The 18,273-nt window shown below is 34.1% G+C and overlaps 1 protein-coding gene across 1 annotated transcript in view; it reads left to right on the top strand.

Annotated features, from left to right (window-relative positions):
• The window catches only part of LOC124365041 (hydrocephalus-inducing protein-like), a 213,041-nt gene that overhangs the window by 49,006 nt on the left and 145,762 nt on the right, over window positions 1-18,273 (top strand). The window contains exons 18-23 of the mRNA XM_046820939.1: window positions 1,389-1,628; window positions 4,922-5,161; window positions 5,876-6,029; window positions 8,695-8,951; window positions 12,897-13,036; window positions 16,183-16,348. Of these exons, the coding sequence (XP_046676895.1) occupies window positions 1,389-1,628; window positions 4,922-5,161; window positions 5,876-6,029; window positions 8,695-8,951; window positions 12,897-13,036; window positions 16,183-16,348 (1,197 nt within the window). The remainder of the gene's footprint in view (window positions 1-1,388; window positions 1,629-4,921; window positions 5,162-5,875; window positions 6,030-8,694; window positions 8,952-12,896; window positions 13,037-16,182; window positions 16,349-18,273) is intronic.

The raw sequence follows: 18,273 nt of genomic DNA, 5'->3' as shown, positions 1-18,273 counted from the left end.
TGCCATTTTTTTAAAAATAAAACTCTACAGAAATATTATTTACATATGTCAGGAATTTGTGTTTGTGTGTGTTGCTTGTATCAAAGAAAAAATGGAGACCATTCACATTCATGCAGTATTGTTATCATGTGTATTCCACATTTTTCAATAACCCTGATGGTTCAAGATGCGACGGTCATTCGAAGTTTCATCCTCAAATCTCATAATGGTTTCAGTTAAAGCTTTGAGAATTGTATGATAACATGGAAACAATGCAAGTAAATACTTTTAAAACATATCTATTTCAATCCTATAGCAACTAAACTAAGTTTACATTTTTAGATATAACTGACAAGCTTATAACAAAATAAATCTTTAAGACTTCAAGGATGGCATATATATATACTGGGTGTCCCAAAATTACAGAACCAAACTTCACCAAATTGTTCAGGAGGTCAAACTGAACGAAAAATGTTATATAATGTATAGTCCTATCTTGTTTCGTTTACCTTAGATCGGCCATTTTGTTTTTTACATACAAGTAATTTTATTTTCAATACGGGTTAACCGATTTTGTTGAAACTTGGCATAAATATTATGAACATGAACATAAGTTGTAAAAAAAATATTTTTTTAAAAATCTTATGTTTATTTTCAAAATGGCGGCCATTTAAAATATTAAAACCTAAATAACTTGAAAACCAACCGTTTTTTAATGGCCGCCATTTTGAAAATAAACATAAGATTTTTAAAAAATATTTTTTTTACAACTTATGTTCATGTTCATAATATTTATGCCAAGTTTCAACAAAATCGGTAAACCCGTATTGAAAATAAAATTACTTGTATGTAAAAAACAAAATGGCCGATCTAAGGTAAACGAAACAAGATAGGACTATACATTATATAACATTTTTCGTTCAGTTTGACCTCCTAAGCAATTTGGTGAAGTTTGGTCCTGTAATTTTGGGACACCCAGTATATATATATATATATATATATATATATATATATATATATATATATATATATATATATATATATATATATATACTGTATATATATATATATATATATATATATATATATATATATATATATATAATTTTTAAGGATAATATTAACATACAACTATTAAGAGTTGTTGAGCACCAAGTTAAGCTATTAAAATATTTTCAATTTTACATTTCGAGAAAACTCATTTTTCAACAACATATGATAATCCTCGCTTCTTCGGAATGTACCGGAAGGTGTCATAATAAAATCTTGATATTTTTTTATTCAATATATTATTCATCCATGAAATATATAAATTAATTTTTCTATTAAATTAACAGCGTAGTTAATGATTAATAGTGTGTAGTAAAAGAATATTGTAATAAAATACTGAACAAATTTTGTTTCTTTAGACATTCACAGAGGTATGTGAGGAGGTGATAGAGCTCAGCAACATGAGTCAGCTGCCATTCACCTTCCGAGTGTCGTCTGCCGCAGATGCTGCAGTACCATCGGACATGGCAGATGTGGAACTCGGCCGGCTCACTATACAGCCCTCCTATGGTAGAGTAAATGCCCAAACAAGCATATCCATATATGTCAGGTTCTACCCAGGCCTGACTGGCGAGTTCCAACAGCAGTTCACAATACAGGTAATTCAACATTGCAATCATGTATTTTATGTAAAGTTTATAAAAATATGCGTTTAAAATGCACAAATTTGAGTCTTTCTGTCACGTTGGGTTAGTTTAGTTTTTTTATAGGTTTGGTTGTTTTGAGTTATATTAGATTTGACATTAAATTTGAGAAGAAATTAGAAGTGAACATATCCCATTTTGTAAAGATGGCAACTGTTACTGTTAAGTGGCAACACGTTGTGATGTTATACCACCAGCCGATAATGCCACAAGGTTTATTACAACCTGTTATTTCAGCAACAGTTGCCGACTGTCTGTTGCAAAGCAGTTGCCTCATCTATTATATCGTGTTAAGTTTTTTTAACAACATTGTCCAATAGCTGTTGCTCAAAGAACATTTATTGAAATACAATTATTTACTATAACATACACCATTATTTAGTTATTGGACTTTGTTGCTGCCATAAAGTGTTCAGACTTCATAGTTAAAGCTGCTGTGTTCCTTTACTATACCTAATTTACTTTGATATAATATAAAGTAGCATTAGTCTTAATGTATTATAAACTTTCAAGAGTTAATCTGCCACTATTCGTCAATTGCTTTATAATTATGATATGTAGATAATATAACAATAGTTTACTTTACAATGGTTGCAGATGGTCTCATAATGACATATCAATCACTGATGTTAAACTGTAGATAGATTTCCGGCAATACAAATAAATAGTCTTACACTTTTGTTTGTTGTCACCCTGATGCCCAAATAACAGTGAGTTTCTCACAACATCTTGGTTTTAATGGCAACACGGTTGTTAAACTGTTATCCTATTACATTAGATAATGCTCTCTCTATCACTATATGATGCAAAAAACTCAACTACAACAGTTTGATAGGTGTTTTTCTCTTCAATGCTGATATTGTTGAATATTAACAATCCCCTTCACATATTCTTGGTTTTAGGTCTTCTACTCGAAGAAGAGAATATTCTAATTGAATCTATTAAAAAAATAACAACTGTAGTACAGTTATATTTTCATGTTTCATATGCAGAAAGCATGTTGAAACAAATTCAAATTCCAGCGGACTACATTGTATAATTAAATAAATACGATTTTTATAGTCAAATATCTAACTCAATGAAGGAAAGATCTAAATACACTATATTAATATTAAAATAAGTATCAACTGAAAGTAATAAAATGGATTTGTTTATTACAAACTAACATGATAATTTGTCGTCTTATGTGGCTAAATTCTACTTGTAGACTTTCTAAAAGGAGAACAACTAGTTTTTAGTTATCATTAATACAGTCTGCTTTAAATGGCTGAGTGTCAGCAAAACCTATCACTTGAGGGATTGGAAAAATATAACTTCTGTCTGTCTGTACAGACATATGGAAAACAAATTGAGGTATAGACTTGAATTTTATATGAAGCTTTATTTTCATAGGCAACATCGAGTTCGATGTTGGTGCATGTCACTCCATAAGATTTGGCTGAGCATTTGTGAACATTCTCCATTGGTATTATAAGTAACCATCCATGATGACGAGATAATTGCAGAATCAGTAAATTTGCAAACAAACTGAATACAATGATATGACATTTTAGCTTGTGATTTTTTTTTAAAGAAATCCCCGTTATTAGCCTTATTCTGCTCGTCCTAATGTGCTACTAGCCTTTGCTAGGATCTTATCAAGCAAAATAAGGGTGGAAGTTAATACAAGGTGATGGTACCATGGTATCATGAAAGTACTATTTTCAGAGGCAGTTTTTGAACCTGCCTTATCTCTAGCTGAGATCCAAAGTCCAATGTCTTAGACCACTCTGTTAACGCAATCATGGTAGATTGTAGTAGATTTGTAGTAGATGTAGACTTGATATTTTTGTGTACCATGTTAGCGAAGCCTGTTACAGGCATTCCTGCCTAATTACTATAAATACACATTGATGCCTGACTGTTTCTTGTGCAATCACAGTTTCATTGTTATCTGACTCGGCCAATGTCACTGCTGTCAGATTCACTTTGAGCTATGGTTTTTACTAAATTTACAAATGTCAATCTTGTTGTCACAATACTAAAACTCCAATAGTAATCATATAAATTAAAAATAATTATTAAGATGAAATATGAAGGAGAACAATATCTTCCTGAAAGCAAAGCATCAACAGCAGAATCACCACTAGAAAACAACACTCATCAACTCAAGTGGGTAAAGTAGAACAATTCGATCTATCTTATATTCGTTTGAGCTGCAGAAGCTCAAATCAATTGGAGTCTTAAGATGGAGGATTAAATTGGGTGCAATACATGCCAGTTCTAAATATATATATTTTTCAGGTTTTAAAAATATATCAATGAAATATTTCAGCCATCGCAAACAATATTATGTTCACTTTAAAATCATACATTACCACTCTATAGTGAACTTAAACACTTATATTACATGAGCAATTCTGTCTTATGCTTATCTTTTTGCCAAACTTTTTAATAAAAATACACCCCATAAAATAACATTTTGGTCATAAAACACAATTATCTAGAATTTTCTCTCTTCTAACTCTTCTTTAATATATCTTAGACCTTAAAATATTTATTAAGACTCCAAGCAAAATAAACAACATACACTAGCTGTGTTAGCCCCTCTCCCCCTCCCCCCACCTCAGTTGTCAACATCTAAAGGAAAACCTCAATCTGTTTTTTTCTGCGTATTAGAAGTATGTGGAAGTATTTTAAAAAGAAATGATTTTCAAATAAACAATATATAATTAATTTAACTTGTCTCTTCTCTGTTGTGATTTTTGTCAGGTATTGTTGTATATAAATAAATAACTGTGAGCAACAGACAAAGGTTTTCAATACTGTACTGTATCGGTTCATATTTTTTTTTTTTTTTTTTTTTTTTTTTTTTTTTTTTTTAAGGAGAGACCGTTCCCCTTTTAAGCCTTATTCTGTCCGTCCTCATGGGCCACTGGCCTGTGCGAGGATCTTATCAAACAGAATAAGGGGGAGAGTCGATACAGTACGAGGTTGATGGTACTGATAAAAAGTGCAACGGTCACAGACAGGATTTGAACCTGCGCTATCTCTAACTCAGACCCAAAGTCCAACGACTTAGACCGCTCGGCCATCGGCACTCCCATATCGTAGTATCTTGCTTACAAATTTCCTTCCAAGTGTTAGGTAACAACAATACGGTACATTTTGGATCAAATTCAACTGAATCGTAATAATCATTTCAGAATAATGGTTTGTTTTAAAATATTTGGACATGTCGGAACTTGCTAACTAGTTTTGTTCTATAGGTTGGATACTTAGAACCAGTGATAGTGTTAGTGACTGGATACGGAGTGTTGCCTCAAGTCTCTGTGAACCAGGCACACATATCACGACCACGGCTGCCTATCTATCTAGGCTACAAGGCAGTGGCCAGTCTCACTGCCCGGAGGTTCCAACATACAATATCTTGTCACCACCTGTCTGTGGACCTGACACAGCCGCCTAGTGATGACATCCTGTCAGACTGGGTAGTCATCAACTTCACGGTACGTCGGTCACTTCAGCTGACTCGCTAATCTATAAAATCAGGAATTAGTTTTGAATTTATATTGCTACGTGCAGTCCAAGAGGTACAAGAAAGAGTTGAGCAATTGAACACTTGAGAAAACTTACTGTAAAACTACTCAAATTGTGTACAGTGATCCATGCCTATTTAACATGAATTATGAGCATGAGTGGTCATCAGATGATCTTGAAGCCCATAAAATATTTAAATTTAATGCAGAAAGGACCTTTCTGAGACTAATGTGCTTAGCATATATCTATAGTGGTAAGTTTTGCCACAGATGACAAAATGAAAGATTAAATTGAAAATAATTAACCTCACAGGTAGCAGACTTATGATTCTGGCATTCAAAGCTTATAAAGCATTATGACATGTCAAAACAAATTAGAAACTACATTGAAAAATAGAGAAAGGTGTAAAAGAATTGTTGTTAAATTAGTTGTTAGGAATAACTCTGTAGTTGTTTTATTTTTTTTATCAGAAATTGGATTTTATTCTTTATATAACTCTTGTATGTTTTTGTCTAAAATTGAAATTTACTTCAAAAAGACACTGTCATATTTTAGTAATTTTCAACATCCATAGATTCATTATAGATTAAACCTCATTTTCAATCCACTAGCTTCAATAGAAAATCTGTAAAACAATGTTTCAGTTTAACACAGCATATTGTGTGTTTTTTGTTGTTCTACAGGACAAGTTCCCCACCAATAATGACATTTGGCTGGCTATAGAGCGATTGATTGCCAGCAGCTACTTTAAAGAAAACCCACAGTTCTTGAGTGTGAGTCGCTCTAGAAACAATAACAAGCGTACACCTCAACTTGTATTTCCTGGTTATGTCCTAGGTAAGTTACTTTGCAACAGTTAAAAATTTGTTTGAATTTAACCCTCTCCCGCTCGCAAGGCATGAATCGGCATGGCCACCACGTAGCCACTGCAGCCTAAACGGCACAGATCGGCACGCACTGCTTTATCTACTAGAGCCGATAAGTGCTGCTCTCGAGTAGCAATAGTTTGTACTACTACGGGTTGTTTGCTATCAGGAGACTATTTACTTTACTTTTACAGTAGATTTATTCCATTATTTTGTTATTTATATTAGTTGTGCGGAAACAATGGCGGGTTGAAGTCGTACACTTCGTGACAGTGAAATCGATCTCGTTATTAGTAGTGATTGCGACGATTCAAGTGAGTGTAGTGATGTACCAGAGCTTTGTGAAGTGGTTGGTGGCATTGAGGATGTAGTTCAGAGTGATCACAGTGGCAGGGGCAGTGACAGCGAGCCAGACAATGACCTTCACAAAGTAACTGCGCAACAAACAACCCGGCGCCCAGCTGTCCGTGTGCCCCCTCCCTGGTCTCGTACAATCAACTTCATTGAACCAATATATAGTAAAAAAATTAATATATATAATTATAGTTAATTACAATGACAGAACGTATGTAAGTTGAGGCGCCGCGTATTTTGACCGAGCGCGACCGGCAGAGCGAATTAATTGAGGTTACAAACACCGTGAGCGCCTGGAAACAATGCGAGCAGGAGAGGGTTAACAGATTGCAGTCTGACTCTTTAAATTTCTTATTAAATGGATAAAAAAGTAATTAAGTTAAAGGAAAACATGCTAAAACTGTCAAATTTTAAAATATTTATGATGAGATAATGATATTGCTCAGTTTCCAGTTCAGTATCTAACCAGTATACAGGACAATTAAGGAGGCTGTGAGGAATAGTCTTTGGTGTAACTAAATTGGAAAATTGACAACAGTACGATTCCAGACAGTGCTCGATCTCTAGAACAGGTACAGTTTTAACCTTCTGGGGTGTCTGGAGGCTCTGGAATGGAAAGAAAAAGGATCCGGTTACAGGGTGAGGGCTCAGGGAGAGAGGTACCAGAATGTCATCCCAAAGAAAAGGAAAATAATAGGTTAGAACTAAACAATCAGAATTGTCAAGATAAAATTAAGAATTGAAAATACAGAATAGCATTTCTCCACAATACTGTACCCCTTTGTATGATTTTTTGTGTGTGCATTGAGTGTACAAATATACCGAAATTGTTTTTTTTATGCTGATGTTTGAAGGAACAATGTAAGTTGTACCAATTTCAAATAAACTGGAAGTCTTTAATCGTTTGAGCATTAGCAAAGCTTATTACTCAAGAAGTTGAAAACATTTCATTTCTGTCTGTCTATCCGCATAACATCTCCAAAATGAATTGACCTAAAGCTTCTAACTGCTCCAGTACTCTACATCCATGCCGTAGTCATGTATGCAAAGGAACTAGACCTTCCTAGGAATGAGGATTTTCACTCCTATTATAATAGAAGAGCAAACGACTACAGTCTTCCTGCCCATCACACAACCCAATACAGCAAGAAACCCTCATATATTGGTCGCAAAATTATCAACTCCCTTCCATTTTACTTGAAGACTACGCCAGTGAACAAACTAAAGAAAACACTCTAGGACTTTCTAGTGGAAAGACCAGTGTACTCAATCAGGGAATTTTTAGATCAACTGGGACGCAACACTATCTGAACAAAATCTGAAAGTTTGTAAAGCAAGAAATTGTTTTTTACTACTGTGACGCCATTGTATTTCTTAATGAAATTACAAATAAAGATATTTGTCTATTGTCTACCTGTAGACTTTAAATTTTGCATTATGTTTCTTTGTATAAATGCACTATTGAGTTTGATGATTGTCTATGTCATCCTATGGGATTTTCCTGATTGTTAGTGAACTTTTTACATTTGTGTAATGGGTATGTCATCCTATGGGATTTTCCTGATTGTTAGTGAACTTTTTACATTTGTGTAATGGGTATGATGATAATGAGAAATTTTAGAATAAAAGTCAGTCAGTCATTTGACATTTTAACATCTCCCATACCAAAACACATAATGAAATTTAATTGGCCTGTTAGGCTTTCATCATTCGTTTGTCGGGTCCTTAAATACTCCGTGGCATTGGCTTATTTGTGTAAAGACAAGATAGAGTTCAATGATGATGTGTGTTTCTCAATGGAATTTGGCAGTAGCAAAGCCTATAACTAAGAGTTATATCTTGAGAACGAATTGAGTTATGGATTTGAAATTTTATATAGGATTTGGCTGAGCATAGCCTAAATGTCCACAGGATATCTTGTGAGCGATATCATTTGTTTTAGATTTTACATGAAACTTCATTTGTACATAGATAAAAATGAGTTTGATGATGTCCACCCTATTACTCAGTAAGCTGGAAAAATTTTTCTTCTGTCTGAGAGTAGTAAAAATCTTTTTTTCTATCTGTTCACAGGACATCTCGAGAATGAAATAACCAATAGAATTGATATTTTACATGCAACTTCAGCAAAACCTGTTATACACCATGTGGTCTGGTGTATTACTACCTTGTTTAATTTGTTTTATGAAACAAACTGAATGAATAGATGATAAATGTTTATTAAAGTGGTAATTACTCTGAAATAGGTGGTCCTCAGGAATTATATTTATTTTTCCTTTCAGATTTAGGAAGCGTTATTGTTGGCACAACTACTGAAGCAACAGTGATGGTGGAGAACAGAGGTTTGGTCAGAGCTGACGTAACCCTCGCTTTCTCTGTCCCAGAAAAAAAACTGAAGCAGGACGGTTTTTTTATCAACTTCCAAAACCACATGTCACTGCCTATCGGGAGATCTGTTCCCATGATCATAACCATCAGACCTTCCCCTGGACGGTATTCTGGCAAACAGGAGATAGTACATTTCACCCTATACATAGAGGTTATTGTAATTTAGTAATATTTGTTCAAGTTTACCAGTGGTTTTGCTTTTAATCACCTTTTGTTGGTTGGTTTTGAATTAGTTTAAAATTGTATTTTTGTTATTGTACTTTTCTAACTGTGTACAAACTAACAATTTCATTATAGTTAATAATAGTGATACAAATATAGTAATATACAAAACAAATTTTCATCACATGTTATATAAGTTGTGCACTTGCAATACTTTGCATTCAGTTCAACTAAATTACAGTTATGTGTGTAATAGTGTTTTATAAAATTCGGAAATTATTATTAAGGAGTCCACCAAAAGTAGGAGCAATGCATGTCTGACCTGTTTGGTTCGAATCAAATGTTTGTAAAATGTCACAAGATTCACATTTGATTTTCGTGCCAAACTGTGAACTTTTAAGAGTTTTGTTGCTAACGTAGTATGCTAACAAAAACTGGGATGCAGTAGGTATGAACTATGTTTCACACAGTATTTAAAATTAATATTCTGAACTCATTTTTAATTTCAACATGAATCTTGAATGCCATTAGTAGTAATCTTGATTGATAAACTAGTTAATGAAATAGTTTGGTGTTTATATCAGTGTCATTGGCATTCTAAAATAGGATAGCATATGTTGTTTATTGAGATAGGGTACAGATTATGTGAAAAATAACTAGATCTTGATAATTACTTATATTTATTTCACATAATACTCCAGTTGTATCAGCAACCATAATTAAATAAAAAGCTTACTTAAACAACAGGCTATTGAAATGCTACTGACAAAATTAACAGAAAAATGACAAAACCAAGAAGTAAGAGCAGGAATTGGCAGGATGCCCAGTGTTGCTTTATGCATTGAAATCGATTACTATGAAAGGCGATCATAGCAAAGATTTCCAAAAATAAAAGGGCAGTAATAAGTTGTGTTAGGTAAAATTTAACAATATTGTAGTAGTAGTTCCCAATAGGCCCATTGTGTTTAAGTATTTACACTGTCTTTAACCCTTTCCGCTCGGATGGGCAGCAGTGCTGTCCACTATGGCGCCCGCGTGCACACAGCAGCCATGTCATTGTTGCGTCCCCACCAGCTCGGATTTATTTTCACCGCGTCATTGATACTGTGCCTTTTAAAAAGTTAAATGGATTTAAAGGTCCAAAGGTAGTCGAAAAGTATTACAATGGAAATGTTATATTTCTATAAACTAACATGAGTTACAATGAGTATTAATAATGTGACAGTAAATAATTATAACATGATAAAAAATAAAATTGAACTGCTTATTATTGTTACGAATACAAATTTAACTGCAGGCTAGTTATCATCTTGTTGTTGAAATATCTGAGATGAATGGTACTTTTGAAAACAAACACCGATGTGAAGACCAGGCTCATTATCACAAGTTTTGCATTAAAACTTCACACTTTTCCTGGTGCCGCCTTGTGCTCTGCTGCTACACACGACGCAATCCTTCACTTTTCTACCTTCAAGAGGATATGGTAAATGAAGTTTCCCATTTAGTCAGGAAATGTCTTGCAATTGGGATGGTCTTCCTTTTTTATTTGTGTTCCTTACATCGCCAACAAGCTCTAATACCAGTAATTAATAATAATACCAGTAAAACCAGATATTAATACTTTTTTTTTAATTAATTAATTAATTTAATTAATTTAATTAATTAATTAATTGTTCTTTATTGTTACATAATCTTAGAGAATAGTACATGCGTCAATACATAAATAAGAAAACAAGACAGAAAAGCAATCTGTTAGTCGTCAGTTCTTTCAAAGTATTCCTTGAGGGTGTAGTAAGGGTGTTCTCGGAGCCAGTGCTTCAGTTGCCGTCCAAACTGCTGTCGTTCTGTCTTCTTCAGTTCTTCTGGGAGGGCATTCCAGAGCTTTGCTCCTGCATATGTCGGCTTCTTCTCTGTGGATGTGAGATGATGTACAGGGAGGCAATAATTCAAGGCGTGGCGGGTGTTGTAGTTGTGATAGTCTGCTCCAGTTGCAATAGACTCAGGGAATTTGAGGTGTATTTGCGTGACAGTCTCCAGGATATAGAGATTAACTATGGTGAGAATCTTCAAGTCCTGGAAAGCCTGCCTGCAGGATTCTCTTGCTTGTAAATTTGCAAGGATGCGGATGACTCTTTTTTGATGGACAAGTACCCGCTGCATATTGCCCCTTGTGGTGCCTCCCCAGACTACTATTCCATATCGGAGATGAGTCTCATAGAGAGCATAGTAGGCAGTTTTAGCTGTTACGGTGTCACTGATGTGTTTCATCCTGCGTATTACATATAGTCCCGCACTGAGCTTTTTGCAAAGAAAGTCTATGTGTTGGGTCCATGCCAGTGTGTCATCAATTACCACCCCGAGATATTTTGAAGTACTGCTCTCCTCCACTTCAGGCAGTCTTCCAGTTGTGTCTTTATGCCTTCCTAGAACTAGCTGCTTCGTCTTTTTCTCATTCACGACAAGGTCATTACCATGACAGTATTGTACTGCCATGTTGACGGCAGTATAAGCAGCTATTTCAAGGTCTTCTTGTTGTTTTTTACTCAGTAGGAGCACAGTGTCATCAGCATACATTACTGTGCTGCTGTAGTTTTCCATGTATCGGGGGAAGTCATTGGTGTACAGAATGAAAAGGACTGGCCCGAGCACAGATCCCTGGGGCACTCCTCGGGTGACGGTTTGCAGCCCTGATGTTGTTTGGCGTGTTAAACCCCTGGTTGTGTACTTCACCTCAGTCATCTGTCTTCGTCCGGTGAGATAACTTCTGAACCAGTTAAGAGCTTGTCCTTGTATCCCAAGAGTAGTCAATTTTGATAGGAGATGGTCATGGCTAAGGCAGTCGAAAGCTTTACTATAGTCAAGCAAGATGGCAGTGGATGTGTTTCCGTCTTCCAATTGGTCAGCCAAAAACTCCACTAGACCTATCAGTGCTGTTATTGTTGATTTGCCTGGCAGGAAACCATGTTGTTCAGGTGTCAGTAGCTGGTTAATTGATAGGTGGTGTATGAGTCTGGACAGCACAAGTTTTTCACTTACTGATACTGATATATTTACACTTTTATTTACAGTTATATTTACACTGATATCTACAATACTTCATTTACACTAATATTTAATAAAATTGCACAATACTAAGAATAATAAACAATCCGTTCTAATAATGCGTGTAGGTTAACTCACTAGTGACAATGTGGTTAAAAGCGCGCTAAAACGAAAGCCTAGAATGCAATATTGACCAGATGATCAATTTCCAATCTTTGTAATGAAACAGCTGATTGATATTAATGCATTGTATTATAAAAAAATACGTCAGAATAAAAAAAAGAGTTTATAACTTGTGGTCAATGCTGCTTTCCATCCGAACGCTAGTAGCATTATTCAACGGACAGCACAGCTGACCATCCGATCTCTGAGGACGGCAACTCTAAAAATAAATGCGCGCGCTAGAGGAAATTGTGGTGGCCAACACTGCTGCCCATCCGATCTCTGTGGACATTCTAACATTACCGCTCCGAGTGGAAAGGGTTAATATATCAGCGTATACTGGGAAATCAACATTGTCCTAATCAGTAGTGTTGTTCTTCAAAGCTTAGTTATGACGCATTTACAAAATAATGTTTTTCTCCTGTTAATATTGATGCCTCGATTATTTATTTCCAGCTTTTAAATTCTGGTTGAACCAAATATGTTGCAAATTAAAAGAAGAAAAGTTTGATGCTAAAATTATGTGATATAAATTTGTATAGTTTGTTGAAACATTTATGGATTATTTTTTCATTGTTAATAATTGTGCTATTTGTATTCTTGAATTATTTCAACTGTTATAAACAGAAGAAACTCTTGACTACTTAATAAGCATGAGGTTAGAGGAGTTTACTGAGATATGTAATTATTATTCGAAATTTAAAGAACAGACTAATCTTTCTACTTTCAGGTTAACAATGGTGGCGTTATTCCCATGTACGTAAAAGCTCTCCTGACAGTGCCATATGTTACACTGGACCAGAAAACACTTGATTTTGGAGATGTACACTGTGGTCAGTGTTGCATCAAATGCATTGTGTTAAAAAACTGGTGAGTTTATACAGAACAGGTGACATTGTACTGCTGAACTATCATCATAATCATCTGTTTTACAAATGTCCATTAAATGTAAATTTCCAATAGATTGGACCTTCATAAATGAAATACCTGATATCTTTAAATAAATTCAATATATTGTCCCATTATATTTCGATAAAAAACAAAAACTGAAAATTTGTATATGTCCAAAAAAACTTAACATTATTAAATTATGCAATCCTCTGAATGAAACAAACAGTGATGCAGTTTATTCTTCAAAGCTCTAACCTCCATGCTCTTGATTTCATCAGGAAGTCTGTTGTAACATTGAGCCCACTATGTACGAAGGTTTCTTCTCACAAAAGGTCCTGGAGTGATTTGGTATAGTGAAGTTGTTACTATGCCTGGGAAATCAGGCATAACTCTTAGAGCTTTTTGCTACAGTAAAACATGTCCAAGATATTTTGATGGTGTGGCACCCCATACAAGGATTTCATATATAAAGTAGCTTTCAAAAATGGCATGATAGGCCTGTCGGATTCGTGGGTGCTTATAGCTTTTGTTCTTATTGCCAAAAGTGCTCTACTTAATTTCTTACACAATTTAATGTGAGCGGTCCATGTAGAGTATTATTGAATTTTACTCCTAGATGTTTTATTGATGTTTCATACTGTGGCTGAGGTATGAATCCTTTGGGGCTGTCTCAAAATGGGTTCACACTGAACATGAGAGAAGGTCGAGGCTGCATCAGGGGGGGCATTCTCAGGAATGAGCAGAATGGTTCTACTGTTGTCTTCCCTTATGGTGGTGTCTGACCTTCTCTCACTAAGTAGCTCGGTGTCTTCTCGGGTTATGGGTCCGATTACGGGACATGGTCACCTGAGGAAGCATCTTCACAGAGTCTGTTTCCTTCAATAGGATCTGCTCTGTAGAATGTGTGACAGCAGGAGGAAACTGCAGAGGACCTGATTGGTTGTTTTTGGCGGTTTATTAAACTACTGAAACTGTAGACTGGTCAGCCTCATGGTGTACTTCCGGGGTGCGCAAAAGGCCCTTGAGGATTAAGTGCATGGCAATAGGCCGCACATAAAAGAAGAAGAAGAAGACTGTAGCTGAGTTATTGCATATATTTCTTTTCTTTTATTGCCACAGGTGAGATGGTTAGTCTTGTTTCATTAGAGTTTGTCAGTATTGCAGAGCTAAGTTGATGTTAATATAAGTGTATATTTCTATAGTTTTTATTGGTTATTTGCTGTTAAGATAAAAGTATCATCATCATACATTATGGAATGACTGAGTGAATCTATGGGAAGATTGTTTGTGAACAATACGAAGAGGAGGGAGCCAAAAATAGATCCCTGAGGTACTCCTTGAGTCACGGGTAAGATGTGGAATTTGAAAGTGTTAGATCTTCCATGGTCAGAATGTCTTGACTAGTTGGCTACATTCCTTTAGGTATGACGCAAACCAATTTTTTTTTAGCTATACTCACAATGCCCATCATAGACCATTTTTGTAAAATGAAATCATGACTAAGACTGTCAAAGCCTTGCTTAAATCCAAAGTAACTGACAGTCACATTTTTCCATTTACAATAGTCTAATTTAAACTCTACTGTTTCACCTATTGCTGTAAGGGTTAATGCACTTTTCTGGAGCCATGTTGTATGTCTATTAGAATATTGTTATCTTGTAGGTGACAGAAAATGCGTTCAAGTACAATTTTACTTTGGATGATTTAGCAATGAGTGAAATAGACCTCTAGTTTTTAATTTCATCTTTGTTCCATTTTTTTGTATTGGAATTACCTTGGCAAATTTTAATTTAGGTGGTAAGTGCCCTGAAGAGAGTGAAGTTTTGGTTATATACAAGAGATGAATTCCTCTTTGCAGAGCTTTAAAATCTTGGATGAAATTTTGTCTATCTTTTTTCTCTCTTCTTTTTTTATTTTCTCTCACTATTTATAATTTCCCAAATCTCTTTGCTTTTATTTTCTGAATTTTTATATAGTCAGGATTTGTTTGGCGTCTTAGACCCTTCAGAAATCATATGTTTTCTTTAAGGCAATCATTTGGTTTTTATTTTCCTCTATTTCACTAAAACAACATTTATTACAGCATTTAGAAAGTTTCTCTAAGTTCTCTAACTTATTTATTGTAGAATATTTTCTTTTTTTGCTTCAGAGTTCTTTTTAGACATTTTTAGTGGACAGGTAATGTCAAGTGTGGCATTTAAAGTCCAAATAAAATTGTTATTACCATCTTCAGCATTTTCAGAGATTAATAGTGAATCCAATTTGAGATGAAATTGTTTCTTGAATAAAAGCAGATTTTCAGAATTTAAAGCTCGACAGGTTGAGACACAACAGGGAGACAGAAGAACACGTGACAAAATAGTGTTTTAACAATGTGCAGACATCTGAATCATCAGCTGTTCTGCCCCTAATCTACCTCAGGCTTGTGAGGCAGACTGTGTCCACAGCCTGTCTGTCCATATACCTGCATTACATTCATGAGATCTGTTCAATTACTTCTAAAGAAAATCTAACACATTCTTCCATGAAACAAAACTTAATTGTAATACTTCCTTTTCATCTCCTACTTTCAGTAAAAAGGAGCCTAATGTCTCTGTCATTATGGTCACAAATTATAAAACTGGTACAAAATATTTAATTAAAGAGTTTAATAAGCACATATATTTAGATATAGCTAGATCGAATATTCACAAAATTATATGTAATTGGATAACAGTTTAAAATTTTTATAACTTTGAAAAAATTGTTAAACTTTTTATTCAGAAAATTTGTTATTTATACACCTAATTATTTTGTCAGGCTCATGGAACAATTTAAAATCCTCCAAGTAAGATCTATAGTGTTAGCTAATTCATCTCAAACAAAAATTTAGTTAAGTTTTACTACAAACATCATTCTCTGAGAAAATTATGTAGGTTTCAAGTTTAATAAAGTAAGGTTGGAGGATGACAGTATTCTACAGTAAAACCTTGACAGTATTTTTTTATATACTACATTTGAAATAAACAGTGTTGTTTATGTTACTAATCAAATATATATATATATATATATATATATATATATATATTCTTTTCATTTGAAAGTTTATTTTTTGTGCTCATCTGTTAACAAAATACGGCCCTTAGTGGAGCAGTGGAGGCAGAGTGGAGTGCCACTCTTGTTGGAGTGAAGCGCAGGAGACGCTACAAGGACTCAGAGGAAGAGATGCCATTCTTTATCAAGAGAACCAGTGCCTTGTTCCCACCCAAGACTGCGGAACTGATAGAAATCGGATTCATTCCCACCAAAGAGGTATGAGGAACATTGTTCCATTACAGATAGTTGTGCCAATTTCACGGATTCTCAGTTCCACTTTACATTGCAGAATTGTTAGTTCGGTTTTTAATTCTTCATGTTTTGATTTTTCAGGTAAGAGTTGTGCTTACAAAATCCAACCACTCTTATTTAGAATCTTGGTTATATAATGATGTAACTATTCAAATACTACCCAAAAAATTAATAGTAATTGCTTCCAGATCCATATTTCTGCAGGGTGAATATGGTTTGAGAGTGTGTACTATTGCCCAAAATATTGAACCGTAATTCAGCTGACAATTTATATAGCTCCATTACATGGACGAATTGTTACAAAAACACTTTTATATTACTGTGTTAACATGAATTAACTAGTTGACTCCCACTAACCACTTTTAAAAGTTTTTTTGGCACTGAATTTAAAACATTCCTCACGTAGACTTATTTTTGATCCCAATAGTATTCCCAAATAAATGTTATAAAATTAAAGGCTTTAGTATTAATTCTCTTGAGAGCTAGATGGTGTTGATGAGCAAATAGCTGATATGATCTATAGTGACAACTTTGTTGTTCTACCATCCTGTGAGATAATTTCATACAATTGTATATATGGCATACAATTATATTTTAAATTCTAAGCTATAATGGTGGTTTCTTCGGTCATCCGGATATTTTAAAAACCGCTGTGGTAATTCCTTTGCATAAGAGTGGACCGAATAATGACTGCAACAATTTCAGACCAATATCTTTACTCTCAACTTTTGCAAAGATTTTTGAAAAAATTATGAAAAAAAGATTAGTTAAATTTCTTGAGCAAACCCATTTCTTTAGTAAAAATCAGTTCGGTTTCAGATAGGGCTTGAGTACTGAAACTGCGTTAAAAAACTTTATGGATGACATATTTGAAGCAAAAATTTAGGATGCAAAGTTAGTGGATTATTTTTGGACATAAAGAAAGCTTTCGACACTGTAGACCATGACATTCTTTTAAATAAATTATACTGTTGCGGTATCAGAGGAAACATTCTTTCCTGGTTTTCAAGTTACTTGAATAATAGGAGACAATGTGTAAAAATTAGCAATACTTTCAGTGACTTTGGTATAATAAAAAGTGGAGTACCCAAGGGTCAGTATTAGGTGTAATATTGTTTATAGTATATATCAATGATCTCTGTAATTCAAATTTATATGGTAAAATAACATCATTTGCTGACGACACAGCATTAACTTACATAAAAGATGACTGAAATGATATAGAAGAAGCAATGAGTATAGATTGAAAAGCCCTTCAATGGTGGTTCTCAAAGAACAATATGTTATTTAGTCCGGAAAAAAAGAAGTTAAATTTTAGCCTGAAAAAAGAACCATAAAATTGTACCAATCAAATTTTATACAATTGTGTGAGTTGTTTGTGTACAAACAGTGTCCTGAGTGTGCAATTGTGTCTCAGGCTGACAATTTGAAATACCTGTGAATCTTGCTGGATAGGGAAATAAACTGGAAAAAACACATAGACATGGTAAAGAAAAAACTTTAATAGTATGTTAAGAACCTATTATTTTCTACAAAATATGTGTACAGAGGAAGTTATGAGAATGTTATATTTTTCATTAGTAAACAGTAGATTGGAATACAGAATATTTTGCTGGGGTGGAACCTATGAAACAAATTTAAAGCCTCTTCTAATGCAACAAAAGAAATTCTTCGATTAGTTAAAAGAAAATGTAGATACGAGCTATCTCATCCATTATTTATAAGTTTAAAATTTTTCCAAGGTTTTAAAAATATTTTATGTTACTAGTAGTAATTTGTCTGTATTAATTAATATCTACAAAAATAAATTAAGGCACAAAGACAAAATAGCAGTTCCAAAACCTAATTTAACTATTTTTAGAAAAAGCTATTGTTTTTTAGGACCTAAA

The sequence above is a fragment of the Homalodisca vitripennis genome, chromosome 6 (assembly GCF_021130785.1).
Source record: "Homalodisca vitripennis isolate AUS2020 chromosome 6, UT_GWSS_2.1, whole genome shotgun sequence".
In the NCBI taxonomy this organism is placed as follows: Eukaryota; Metazoa; Arthropoda; class Insecta; order Hemiptera; family Cicadellidae; genus Homalodisca; species Homalodisca vitripennis.
The sequence above is the reverse complement of the archived record's forward strand: the minus strand, read 5'-3'. Positions and strand labels throughout refer to the sequence as shown.